Source organism: Schistocerca serialis, chromosome 10 (genome assembly GCF_023864345.2).
Source record: "Schistocerca serialis cubense isolate TAMUIC-IGC-003099 chromosome 10, iqSchSeri2.2, whole genome shotgun sequence".
In the NCBI taxonomy this organism is placed as follows: domain Eukaryota; kingdom Metazoa; phylum Arthropoda; class Insecta; order Orthoptera; family Acrididae; genus Schistocerca; species Schistocerca serialis.
Window position 1 is genome coordinate 139414542 of NC_064647.1, and position 14460 is coordinate 139429001.

The 14460-nt window shown below is 43.0% G+C and overlaps 1 protein-coding gene across 1 annotated transcript in view; it reads left to right on the forward strand.

Annotated features, from left to right (window-relative positions):
- The window catches only part of LOC126424534 (putative ATP-dependent RNA helicase DHX57), a 220993-nt gene that overhangs the window by 99263 nt on the left and 107270 nt on the right, over positions 1-14460 (forward strand). Inside the window, exons 12-13 of the mRNA XM_050087272.1 lie at positions 5918-6051; positions 8454-8693. Coding sequence (XP_049943229.1) covers positions 5918-6051; positions 8454-8693 — 374 coding nt within the window. The remainder of the gene's footprint in view (positions 1-5917; positions 6052-8453; positions 8694-14460) is intronic.

Here is a 14460-nt window from a genome sequence, read left to right on the forward strand (position 1 = left end):
ATCCTGTAACGAAGCGCGCTGCTCTCCGTTTGATCCTCTCTATCTCTTCTATCAACCTTATCTGGTACGGATCCCACACTTGTGAGCAGTATTCAAGCAGTGAGCGAACAAGTGTACTGTAACCTACTTCCTTTGTTTTCGGACTGCATTTCCTTAGGATTCTTCCAATGAATCTCTGTCTGGCATCTGCTTTACCGGGAATTAATTTTATATGGTCAATCCATTTTAAATCACTTCTAAAGCCTACTCCCAGATAATTTATGGAATTAACTGCTTCCAGTTGCTGATTTGGTATATTGTAGCTAAATGATAAAGGATCTGTCTTTCTATGTATTCGCAGCACATTACAGTTGTCTACACTGAGATTCAATTGCCATTCCCTGCACCATGCGTCAATTCGTTGCAGATCCTCCTGCATTTCAGTACAATTTTCCATTGTTACAACCTCTCGATATACTACAGCATCATCCGCAAAAAGCCTCAGTGAACTTCCGATGTTATTCTCAAGGTCTTTTATATATATTGTGAATAACAATGGTCCTATGACACTCCCCTGCAGCACACCTGAAAACACTCTTACTTTGGAAGACTTCTCTCCATTGAGAATTATCTAGGATCTCTTCAATCCAATCTCACAATTGGTCTGATAGCCCATATGCTCTTACTTTGTCCATTAAACGACAGTGAGGAACTGTATCAAATGCCTTGTAGAAGTCAAGAAACATGGCATCTACCTGGGAACCCGTGTCTATGGCCCTCTGAGTCTCGTGGACGAATAGCACGGTCTGGGTTTCACACGATTGTCTTTTTCGAGACCCGTGCTGATTCCTACAGAGTAGATTTCTATTCTCCAGAGAAGTCATTATACTCAAACATAATAAGTGTTCCAAAATTCTATAACTGATTGACATTAAAGATACAGGTATATAGTTCTGCACATCTGTTCGACGTCCCTTCTTGAAAATGAGGATGAACTGTGCCCTTTTCCAATCTTTTGGAACGCTACGCTCTTCTAGAGACCTAAGGTACACCGCTGCAAGAAGGGGGGCCAAGTTCCTTCGCGTACTCTGTGTAAAATCGAACTGGTATCCCATGAAGACCAGTGGCCTTTCCTCTTTTGAGAGATTTTAATTGTTTTTCTATCCCTCTGTCATCTATTTCAATATCTGTCATTTTGTCATTTGTGCGACAATCTAGAGAAGGAACTACAGTGCAGTCTTCCTCTGTGAAACAGCTTTGTAAAAAGTCTGTCATCCTCTGTTTCAGTACCATTTTGGTCACAGAGTGTCTGGACATTCTGTTTTGATCCACCTACGGCTTTGACATAAGACCAAAATTTCTCAGGATTTTCTGCCAAGTCAGTACATAGAACTTTACTTTCGAATTCGTTGAACGCCTCTCGCATAACCCTCCTCACACTACATTTCACTTCTACATCTACATCTACATGACTACTCTGCAATTCACATTTAAGTGCTTGGCAGAGGGTTTGTTGAACCACAATCATACTATCTCTCTACCATTCCACTCCCGAACAGCGCACGGGAAAAACGAACACCTAAACCTTTCTGTTCGAGCTCTGATTTTTCTTATTTTATTTTGATGATCATTCACTTCGTGTAATTTTTGTTTGTATGCAAGGCTTTGGCTATGTTTGTTTGCTGTGAAGTTCCCTTTGCTTCCGTAGCAGTTTTCTAACTCGGTTGTTGTACCACAGTGGCTCTTTTCCATCTCTTACGATCTTGCTTGGCTCATACTCATCTCATGCATATTGTACGATGGTTTTGAACTTTGTCTGTACTTGAGATAAAACTTTTGTGTTGAGCTCTCAAGTATTCTGAAATCTGCTTTTTGTCACTTTTGCTAAACAGAAAAATCTTCCTACCTTTTTAATATTTCTATTTACGGCTGAAATCACCAATGCTGTAACCACTTTATGATCGCTGATCCCCTGTTCTGCGTTAACTTTTTCAAGTAGTTCGGGGCTGTTTGTCACCAAAAGGTCTAATATGTTATTGTCATGAGTTGGTTCTCTGTTTAACTGCTCAAGGTAGTTTTCAGATAATGCACTTAAAACAATTTCACTGGATTCTTTGTCCCTGCCACCCATTATAAACGTTTGAGTCTCACAGTCTATATCTGGTAAATTAAAATCTCCATCCAGAACTATAACATGGTGGGGAAATTTACATGAAATATTTTCCAGATTTTCCTTCAGGTCTTCTGCCACAGCAGTTGCTGAGCCAGGGGCCTTTAGAGACATTCGATTACCATATTTGAGCCTGGTTTAACCGTGACCTTCACATTTCGTATCTCTGTCAATTTCCTTCGATACTATTGCACTTTCTATTGCTATAAACACACCTCCCCCTTCACTGTCCAGCCTGTCTCTGTGGTATATATTCCAATCTGACTTTAGAATTTCATTACTGTTTACCTCTGGTTTCAGCCAACTTTCCGTCCCTAGTAGTATGTGGGCATTGTGACCGTTTATTAATGAGAGCAATTCTGGGACCTTTCTATAGACGCTCCTGCAATTTACTATTACCACATTAATACTGTCATTCACTGTTGCATTTTGCCTACTGCTACCTTGTCGTGTCTCAGGAGGCGTCTTGTCGGGCCTAGGGAGGGAATTCTCTAACCTAAAAAACCCATTTGTGCACTCCACACGTACTCCGCTACCCTTGTAGCCGCTTCCTGCATGTAGTGCATGCCTGACCTATTCAGGGGAACCCTAGATTTCTCCACCCAATAGTGGAGATCTAGAAATTTGCATCCCAGATCTCCGCAGAATCATCTGAGCCTCTGGTTTAAGCATTCCATTCGGCTCCAAACCAGAGGACAGCGATCGGTTCTGGGAACTACACAACAAATAGTTAGCTCAGATTCCACCCTGTGAGCGAGGCTTTCTGCCTTCACCAACTCCGTCAACTGCCTGTATGAACTGAGGATGACCCCTGAACCCAGATTGCAGGAGTCATTGGTGCTGACATGAGCAACTGTTTGCAGTCGGGTGCACCCAGTGCTCTCTGTTGCTGCCAGCAGGGCGTCCTCCACATCTCGGATGACACCCTCCGGCTAGCAGACAGAGTGAACACTGGCCTTCTTCCCTGAACTTTCCGCTATTTCCCTAAGGGGCTCCATCACCTGCCTAACATTGGAGTTCTCAATCACCAATAAACCCCTCCCCCCCTGTGTGTCCTCGGACTTTGCTGAAGAAGTGGCCACCTGTCCATTCACAGGCAGAGCGGGCGGCAACACGCGGCCAGCCTCCACATTGACCCTCCACCTAGTGCGACGCGAACGTCGTTGAACCCGCTACTCCCCGTGGGGAGAGGGTGGCCCAACCACGCCCAGTACGCTCAAAGATGTCTCGACAGCAGGGACTGTGGGGGAATCGTGTAACACCTGGGGTGTACCGTGTGACACACCAGAGTCCTCACTGCCGCTATACTCAGAGGCAGCAGCCTGAAGACGGCTGACCGCAGCCATCTGCACATTCAGCTGTTCGCGAACAGTGGCCAGCTCGTTGACGTCAAAGGGAGCCGAATTGGCATGTATGCGAGTTCAAATGGGGCAGAATGATCAGTCCCTGGGAAACAGGCTTGTCATACCATGACATTTCAGCTCGCCCAGGTCACGCTGCTACAACAGTGATGCATGTGTGAAAGCAGTAAGTAGAGGAAGGTCGTACGCAGTGTCGAGCGGGAACTGGAGTTTGGAACATGACCGCAGCAGGGGATGACCATCATCTTGTCTGCATGGCCATTACGGACTGTACAGCGTCATCCACAGTGTCGGCTCGTCGCTGGAGCACTGTGACAGCTGTGAAGTTCTCTGCATTGACGATTCGTCGCCCTCTGCTGCAGGTTGGACTATTTGCACACTTACCATTACGTCGGCTTCCATTATTCAGAAACCACTTGCTCCTCTGACTGCAATGGGCACATGAACACAGTTACTGGGGTGCTGGGTGGCAACATGTAATCTTTTCGGATGAGTACCGCTTCAGTGTGTCCTACAGTGACGGCCACATACGAGTCCGGCGGTACGTGGCGAGCACAACCTGGAGGGCTGCATTGTGGAGCGGCATAGCGGACAAACACCAGGTTTGATGGTTTGGGGCGCCATTGGTTACAACAACTGATCTTGCCTCGTACGTATTGCGGGCACTTTTTAACAGCAACCAGTACCTAACAGAGGTTGTGGAGCCTGAGGTACTCCCCCCTGCTTCAGGCATCTCCACAGGCCACATTTCAACAGGACAGTGCCCGGCCACATGTTGCAAGGATTTTACAGGCCTTCTTCGAAGAGTGACGGGTACCATTGCTTCCCTGGCCTGCACATTTGTTAGACATGTCACCCATCAAACATGTCTGGGATATGGTTGGTCAACACCTGGTGTGTCTCTGTCCTCCAGTAACTGGTGTCACGGATTTGTGGGCCTTCGGTCACTTATACGCCATCGGTTGCTGGAAGTCTGGAACACAGAATGGTCTGCCCTGATCTCCCCAAACAAACTGAGAACTATTAAGGAGACCACAACCATGTCGCAGGCTTCACTGCATGCTTCTCCCATGGAATCCACCCTCCTCTGTCAACTCTGCACTGGCCACACTTGTCTGACCCGTGGCCACATTCTCCAATATGAGAATTGCCCTCAATGCTGATGTGGAGCCCGCCTGATGGTAGCCCACTTACTCATAGACTGCCCTAATCTGGCTGCTTTGACTGGCTGACTGACTCCATGACACTACGGTCCTCTCAGGACCTTGGCCTCCTCAATCACAGATTCCCAATCGTCTCAGTCTTCAGCACACCTGTGCCACTTCCTCACTTCCACTGCTCTCAGGTTGGCTTCCACATCTTCCAGCCATCTCACACGCCTTCTGCTACCACCAGGATGTTCCATCATCATCTTCTTCAGGAGCCTTTCTTCTGTCAAACGCTGCACAAGTCCTAACCATCGTAGCCTTCCCATTTTGATTGAGGTTACCAAATCAGGTTCTTTGTACAGAGCCCTTATTTCTTCATTAGTCCTAATTCTCCATATCTCAACTTCTTTTAAAGGACCAAAAATCTTCCTCAGCACTTTCCTTTGGTTTCTTCTCCGGAGCCTCTGTCAGTACCAATGCCTTGCTGCCATACATAAGAACTGGTTTGATCATTGTTTGGTACAGTAGCAGCTTTAGTTTCCTACTTATGTTCATACTTTTGAGTATGGTATATAGTGCTCTATATGATCTGTCAGCGGCCTTAATTCGATGTTATGAGAAATTGGAACAAGTATATGATAATTGACTGCTTTGAGACGTCGTCTTAATCTACCTGACACGCTACCTCTGGTGCTAGCAGACAACGTGAAAGCGGCTGCCCTGGTGTTAAGTTTTGTCTGCGAAGGTGATTTATATCCATCCTTGAGGGTCCACCATCCCCCACACCCCTCTCCCAGCTCTCCCAGGGGTCGCTTGGCAGCCTTACTCGATGGGCTAGCCTGACTGCTACATGTTCCACCTTTTTACTCTCTTTATTATTTTTCACTTCTTTGTTTTAATACCTTATATTGCTGTTATTTTAACAACTTGTCTGTGCTGTCTTTTTTATGGGCTTTTATCTCTGTTTTTTATTGAGTTAGTTACACTTAGGCTTTCCAGGGTTTGTCTTTCGCCTCCTTTCCTAGGCTACCACTCCTGGTTTTCCATTTAACAAATGAAGGGACTGATGATTTGTATTGCTACTGCACAAAAAATTTTTATGTAGCTAAGGTTGGCAATAAGTGTAAACATTCCGCAGCAACCCGAAGTCATTCAATTTTTGCCAATCAGAAAAGGATCATGTTAAAGTGTGCAGCTAGTACAGAGTTTCTACAAAGTGCATCCTTCAGTTTACCATAATACGAACATTCTCTTTGTAGTGATTTCTTGCTGCTGATTCTGCGAGACCTGCTTCCAGTACGGCCTGACCTGAGGGTCATCTTGATGAGTGCCACCATGAATGCTGAGCTGTTTTCTCAGTATTTTGACAAAGTTCCTACAGTAGAAATACCAGGTTAGTTCATCAGCATTTTAGTGTATGTGATTTTAATTTAAATTTCTGTTGCCCGCTGTACTCTTATCATATACAAATAAGGCCCATTTCACACGTGTCCAGCAAGCAACTTTATGGCACCGTGTACAGTACCGAGACATTAGAGCCATATGGCAGCTTTCACATCTAAGTGACATTAGCCATTGCCGTCCAAATGGCACATGGAAGCGATGGAGCTGCCAAGGACTCGCACTGCAGTTGATGGCTGCTGTGCCATTAGCAAGCTGATGGAGGAAGTGGTGATGGCGGCATAGTATACGTTGGCACACTCACACCTTTCCGGCATATAGTGCCACTTTCCAAGGCAACAGCATCATGTACACCACTTAATTGGTTCTAAGGTTATTTGCCCCCCACCCCCCTATTTTTTAAGCCTACGCTTGATTGGGGGAGTAGACCAATTAATTTCTTTAGTGAAAGAATATGCAGTGGAGCAAAACTCTAGAAAATTATAAGGACAGGACTCGTACAAAAATGTATCAGTCATTTATTCAGAGATCTTTGTGGATAATTTCAAAACTTAAATGACAAAAAAATGATTGTTGTGAGTAAGTAACTTAAAGAAGTTTTCTTGTACTGTATTCAAAAAGTGTTCATTAGAGGAGCAATAACAATATTTCCAGAATTTTTTTTATAAAGCTGCCAGTTTACAGAACCAGTTACATTAAAAAATATTCCATAATTATTCCCCTCATATTATTGCTGAAATTTTACCATGTTCCTGCCTAGTTGCCTGAACTCATTATTGGTACTTTATTTTATGCTTCAAAGCTGCCTCTGCCATGCACAGAGTTATGCAAAATGAGACAGGCTTTATAGTATCTACAAAACATACAGCCTCCAAGTTCAATGATTTTTGAAAAATACTCGATTTACCACTAAATATTATATACGAGTATAAATAAATGAACAAATTGCTTTTGAAACTTCTGAATACCCTCAACACATAGGTACCACCTGCTCCTAGGCTCTTGACGAACTAAAGTATTAACCATACTGCTCTTTTTGTGTTGCGCTTCCTTAATAGACCTCAAAACATACAAAATAGCATTTCTGACAGTGTACAGTTTCCCAATATGAAATGGTTTAAATTTCATCAGGTAAGTAGAAAATGTACTAGTAAGACTTTGAAACAAGTGGAGTCTTTATATATGGTGATTTTACATCTTACTAGTAATACTCATTTGTCTGTCCATGGTGACCAAATGCCAGCAATAAAGTATTATCATCAATCAATTTTGGCAAAAAAGGTAAAAGTACAGCTGTACAGAATCATATTCTGACTTAATAACACTAAAGAGAATTTACAGAATGATGAGTGGTGAGAAGTTTACCTTGGACAGCAGAAATTATAAATACAGTTTACCTAAAGATGGGCCAAGGACAGTTAGTGTGGAAGCTGAGAAAGAATAGGTGACATATCTAGGATCAAAGTATTGTATCTGAAAAAGAGGAGAGCTTTAGTTAATCATGAGAATTAACATCGGTCAAGACTTTAAGGTGCGCTTCAAGAAACATTGCAAAATTCTGCACTGTATTATCAATAAAGCAAAAATCTTTATCAAAAGAAAAAAAATTACAGGCAAAAAGACAAGGCAATTTGGAACATCATTAAGCATGAAACAAATCTACTCTTTGCAGCACCCAACATGAACTGAAAACACAGGGACAAAAAATGAACCATCAAAAGTAGGTCCATGGGGTTTACTTGCTCAGACATTGCATTCTCCACCATCAGATATCTTCTGCCAACTCATCTGTTAAAGACATCACAAAAACCCATGGGTCACTGCAAAACAGTATCTCTTGTGGCTCTGATGGTATTCAAGGAAAGTTCTGAAATGTGGTGCCACGTAAATACTACCTGTGTTCACAAATATTTTCAAGAAGGTAGCTAACTTTGTAGTAGAATACTGAACCATTGTTTTGGGAAATTCATACTAATTGCCCAGTTTGGCTTCTGTAAAAGATTCTATCTAGAGAAAGCAATATATGATCCCACAAATTCAGGTGTAGTAGAACTACTGGGTGGTTATAATTAAACTTTCCCAATTAAGCACATTGTATCATGGAAATTAATTACTGTATGAGTACCAATCTTGGTAGAATTAATGTCAAGGACATGGGGAAGAGAAATAATCCAGAATCAGTTCAGTTGAAACACTTCTAATATGCTGCTACAATACATCATACCATTACATACCGGTACCATTACTGCTACAAAAGGGGCTCAAATAGGTAAGTAGTTTAGACCAAGACATTCACAGACTTGAGCATTGTCTACAGATATAAAAGTTTCAGTATGTGTCTAATGGGAGGAAAAAATTGTTGTACCGTTGTTTCCTTTTCTCTGCGTCATAAAGGTCGCACGTTCCCTGTCGAGGAGTTCTTCCTGGAGGATGTGATAGAGGTCACAAAATATGCTCTAGAAGAAGATTCCCAGTACGCACGCAAAATGGGAAAAAAGCGTGCTGCAATGGATATCGAAGAACTGGGTCTGCAACTGGCAGTAGCAGATATTGCAACATCTGCTGTAGTCATAGCAAATCCAGCAACCCGCGATGACCACCTGACAGTGCAACAGTTATATCACCGCTACAATGGTAATTATTGTGTTGTTTGTTGTTCTCTCATTGAACTAAAAAGAATTTTCCCTTTTTTGGTATGTGATTTAAATTTGGGGATTTAATTTGCACTTCCTGTCTCGCAAGTCACCTTGGACACTAGAATATCTACCATTGATAACTGTACCAGCAGCACCCTGTATCTTCTTGATATTAGACTTTAACATTCTTTTTACATACCTGCAACCAGTTCTAAATATTTTTAAAAATACTGTTATGGTACATTATTACCTCTTGAATTATTTAGAGTGTCCTTAATTTGGAGCTTTAACTGTCCTAATAATGCAAATTGTGCATATCTCAAGTTTTGTTTCACGTTTGCAATAATGTACCCCATCATGAGAAATTGTGATCCACACTCATTGTTTACTTCGTGCACACATGTACATGAGCGGCAGGAAAAATGACCTGTTTTAAATAGTGCACCATTGTTGAACACGGCTTCGTAGATTGTTGCTGGTACCACTTAGTATGGGTACTTGGTCAAAGAAACATATCGTGTTTGCAACTGTTACTTTTTTCAGATGTGATGGCGCGTGCGCTTGCGCGCGTGTGTGTGTGTGTGTGTGTGTGTGTGTGTGTGTGTCAGAAGGCAAGTATGAGAAGGGTTCAGCAGTTCAGAGCAACGGCCTCTCCCATGAAGGAATAGTCACCCATTATACCGTGAACAATTTGCAGCCCGGACAGCATTGCAATAGCAACAGCTACTTTTCAGCATAGTTGCACCTGATCGGTTCACTGACTTTCACAATCTTTAACATCTTGGGCAGAAGTGTGCAATGGATGTTGCACCTGGACGTTCATGTCCATCGCTTCAAGTGATACAACAGTTGTTACCCAAGAGATCGGCAATCACGACATAAGTTCTGTACACAGCTGCTGGAGACAATCAGCTTTCGACTAGATTCTCTCAACAATTTCATAATGTCTGATGGTGGCAATTTTCATTATCGGACTATGTGAACAAACGAAACTTTGGGTACTGGCTGCCAACCAGTCCTCAACAAATGCATAGAAGACCACTTTCTATCACAAAAGTCACTCTTTGATGTGGTGTGTCTACGCAGGCTGTTATTGGCCCATACATTTTTGAGAATGGTTCAGGTGGCACTGCCATAATAACACCAGATTTATAAGTTGTTTGTTGGTACAGTTCATAATGCAGGAAATTCATCGTAAAAGTATCAATATACAGACATTTTGGTTCCAACAGGATGGTACAACTACCCACAGAGCCAGAATGTCCATGACAGACTAACGCAGAATGTTTCCCTAACGCAGAATGTTTTCCTGTTCTGACCATGTGGTTCATCCAGTTTATCTGCTTGTGACTCTTTTCTGTGGAGATTTTTGAAACCCAAAGTGTATGCTAGCAGACCAACAACTATCAAAAACTCAAAAAAACAACATTCACACCAAAATTGGGGCTGTAACAAGCAACACTCTTTATGAGGTTATCAGAAGTGTGCCAAAAATTGTATTGTCAACAGGTATGTTTGCCTAAAGGACTTTATTTATAAAAATGAAATATCTAATAAAATGTTATGAAGTGTTCTTTTGAACAGTGCACACTGATAATGTGTAGCTGTATACCTCCGCAGTAAAATAAAATAGGTCATTGTTTCTCCCCCATATTGTACAGTGTGGAGAAATGGTGATTGCTGTGGAGAGAACAAGGTTGGTGTACATTAATAGACTTATGCCACTCCTGCACAGTCCATGTATATGTTATTGTACACTAACTCTGTTCTGTCTACTACTTTCTCCAGTGTGTCTTGCAAATGCCCCCCCCCCCCCCCACCCCCTCCCTCCCCAAATACCCTAACCCCAACTCACCCCTCTCCCACCTCCACGCCCTCAACTTATTCTCCTACTTCTCCGTACTGCCTCTCCCTCTCTAGCAGTCACCCTTCCTTCCTGTCTCCTCTCACTTTCCCTCCCTTCCTCCATTTTTCTTTCACCCACAGCGCGCGCGCGTGTGTGTGTGTGTGTGTGTGTGTGTGTGTGTGTGTGTGTTTCTGAGAAATGACGCTGTCTCTTGACAATACCCGCCCCTCCCCTCCCCTACACACACACACACACACACACAAACACACACACACACACACACACACACACAAACTGGAAGCTTTAACACTATATTCGTGAAATGTCATTCTATTATTGAATCTACAACCTAAAGTCACTATTCCAGAATACAGTTCCAACTCAAAATTTTACTTACTCTATAACTGTACAAAAAAAAAGCACACTACCGTATTTACTCGAATTTAAGCCGCACTCGAATCCAAGCCGCACCTGAAAAAGGAGACTCGAAATCGAGGAAAAAAAATTTTCTCGGATCTAAGCCGCACCTGAAATCTGAGACTCGAAATTCAAGGGGAGAGAAAAGTTTAGGCCGCACCTCCAAATCGAAACAAAGTTGGTCCATTGTAATATGAGATACAATTTAGGTCGAATGAATGACGATACAGCTATAGTAGTTTGGTTCGAGTCGTAGGCTTAGCAGTTAAGCTTTACCAGGTAACCGTTGCTACGCGTCAGGCGCTCCGTCCGTATTTATACGGGTACCCTTCTTTTTTCATGTGCTTCTTCTGGTTTGAATTGATTGCTTATTTTTCTTTGATCTGATAAGTGCCGTTCTTTGTTATAGGTGTTTACATCACTCAAAGCTGAAAATGCATCACTGTACTGCGTCATGCATTGTTTGTTGCATTGTTTGTCGCATTCTGATAATGAGTGTTTACTACCTGGCGCCGCTCGCGGCATGGCTTGCTTTTGTGCGTACTACCGCCGCTTACAGTTTTTTTAAAGAGAGAGAGAGAGAGAGAGAGAGAGAGAGAGAGAGAGAGAGAGAGAGAGAAAATCGGCTCATTAGCAAAACAATGGCAAGAGACTGCTAGTTGTTGTTACTTACACTGCTGCTTTCTTTGATAATGATCGACAAGAACCAAATAATAGACTGCGTATGATAGAAGATGATCTGAACGGGAGTTTAGTGAAAATTTTTCTCCATTTGAAAATCTTCGCAGACACCTCTTTAGTAAATTACATTCTGCACAGAAATTAGAGTCATCTTAGATTTAAAAATCTAATCAATTGCCGTGCTTCATTTCTGACTGTATCACTATTCGGCATAAGAATAATACGAATATAAACATGACATTATATGTATATTCTCCCGCGTTTTCTGTTGTCTCACTCTAGTTTCGTAGTTTATTAGGCAGACAGGATTTAAATGAGATAGCAGCAAACACGAAAGAATACATGGAAAAATGTTTATATTCGTGTTATTATTATTATTATTATTATTATTATTATTATGGTGAAGAGAATACTGTATGTGATTCACAATTCATAAAAGTTCCTATTAGCAACCATCTCTTCTCACAGGTAGGAAAAAATTCAGAATGCAGAGTTGGCCATACTGACAGTCTTGCCAGTCGGATTTTCGTAGTACGTTGAAATGCTGCTACATTCGAAGATGAACAATACGGAATTTGTATTTACTTCATTGGATAATGTATGAAAAGGCAGTGGTCGAAACTCAGGGTGGAGGAAAAAAAGCTCGTCTTCCACCGTTTTTTAAATTTATTTACTGACGCAGAGGTTAGTTGTGGCGGCACCTACCAACATTTTTCAGAACTTCCTCTTAGCACTTGAATCTAAGCTGCAGGCGGTTTTTTGGCTTACAAAAACCGGAAAAAAGTGCGGCTTAGATTCGAGTAAATACGGTAATTATTCTTAAATACTATAACATTTGTGGAAAAGTGTCTCACTAATTTCTCTGATATTCACTCCCATAAGGGCCCAAAGAACAAATTTTCATTGCTGTAGGAATGCTCCCTGGCTACATGGACACCCATTTCTCCATTAAAGCTGGAAGCTCTTGGAGGATTGCCCCACCTAACCTCACATTCCATGGTTTTTAGCATTCCAATCTGTAAAATTGACAAGATTTCAGGACCTACAAGAGTATTACTGATCTCACTATGAAACCAAAAGATGTTTCAAGGTAACAATATGCATTTTACAATGAGGCAGTTTTCAACAGGTTGCCAAGAACTGCTGATATTCTTTATTAGTTGTGGGAGGCCACAGTTGTCTTAGTCACATTTAGATAAACCACATATTGTTATTTCTCCTCAATTTGTAGATACCCTGCAAAATCCAGTGCCCAAATACGTAGGTGGGAGTCAAATATCGATCTTGAAGAACAAGGACTAAACAAAACTACTATATCAAATTTGAAACACTGAAACTACTAGATTTCATGACTGAAGTGAACATTAACCTCACATTGCAGAATGTGCCTAATGGAAATGATGATAGTGAGAACCATGACGTATTGGTCTCCTGTTCCCGCGATCGGTCGTCCATCTGCCAGAACGTCGGCCCCGGTCAGGTTGTACGATCGCGGTCCGCGTCAAAGAGCTTCTCTCCGGGCTTAGGGTTTTCACTGTTCCACCTCCTTTTTGGGCCACTTTGCGTACACCCCCATGGTGTGTTCCTCGCCCTTGCCTTCGGCTCGACTTGGCACAGGGCCCGAAGGACTCATTCCCTCCAGAGGCCTTCCGCCGCCGCTTTTATTCCATCCTGGCCACGTATCAGGGCTCTGGCATTGTTTACACTGACGGCTCAATGGTTGTTGGTCGCGTTGGTTATGCGCTAACTCTAGGGGACCATTACGAACAACGATCCTTGCCGGCTGGCTGCAGCGTTTATACTGCTGAGCTGGTCGCCATCTTTCGTACCCTAGAGTATATCTGCTCCTGCTCAGATGAGTCCTTTGTGATCTGTAGCGATTCCCTGAGCGGTTTACGAGCTCTCGACCAGTGTTTCCCTCGTTCTTGTCTGGTGATGGCTATCCAGGAGTCCCTGCATACTCTTGCCCGTTGCGGCCGCTCTGTCGTCTTTGTGTGGACGCCCGGTCATGTCGGTATCCCGGGCAATGAATATGTTCACCGCCTGGCGAAAGAGGCCATCAGTAAACAATCTATGGACATTAGCCTCCCAGAGACTGATTTGTGAGCAGTCCTCCGCCGAAAAGTTTTTGCGCTTTTGGACACTGAATGGCACGATCGGATCACGCCCAATAAACTCCGTGCCATTAAGGAGACGACGACTGTGTGGCGGTCATCCATGCGAGCCGACCGCAGGGACTCAGTTGTCCTTTGTCGGCTCCGCATTGGCCACACCCGGCTGACGCACTGTTATTTAATGCGTTGTCGGCTCCGCATTGGCCGCACCCGGCTGACGCACTGTTATTTAATGCGTCGCGAGGAACGTCCTCTATGTCGCTGCGGGGCGGCTTTGACAGTGGCCCACATTTTGTTGGCCTGCCCCCTTTTAGCTGTGGTCAGGCAGACATTTGCGCTGCCTGATACGCTCCCTGCCCTTTTAACTGATGACCCTGCTATGGCTGGCTTAGTTTTACGTTTTATTCAGGCAGGGGGGTTTTTATCATTTAATATGAGTGTTTGTTTTATTTTATTGTTTTGTGTCGATTCTTGCCTTTGGCCTACGGTTTTAAACTGAGTTTTTAATGTGTTCTTGGTGGTTGGCTTTTCCTTTTTTATTCTATGGTCGACCAGCCATCGCCACACTCCGTGTGATTTTCATTTGTTATGTCTGTTCTTTGTCTGAGTTTTTCTTGTCCTGTGTTGTCTGTTGTCTCTATTATCCGTTTTTTACTCTGTGTGGTAGTTTTTAAGTTTTGGAACAAGGGACCGTTGACCGTTGCAGT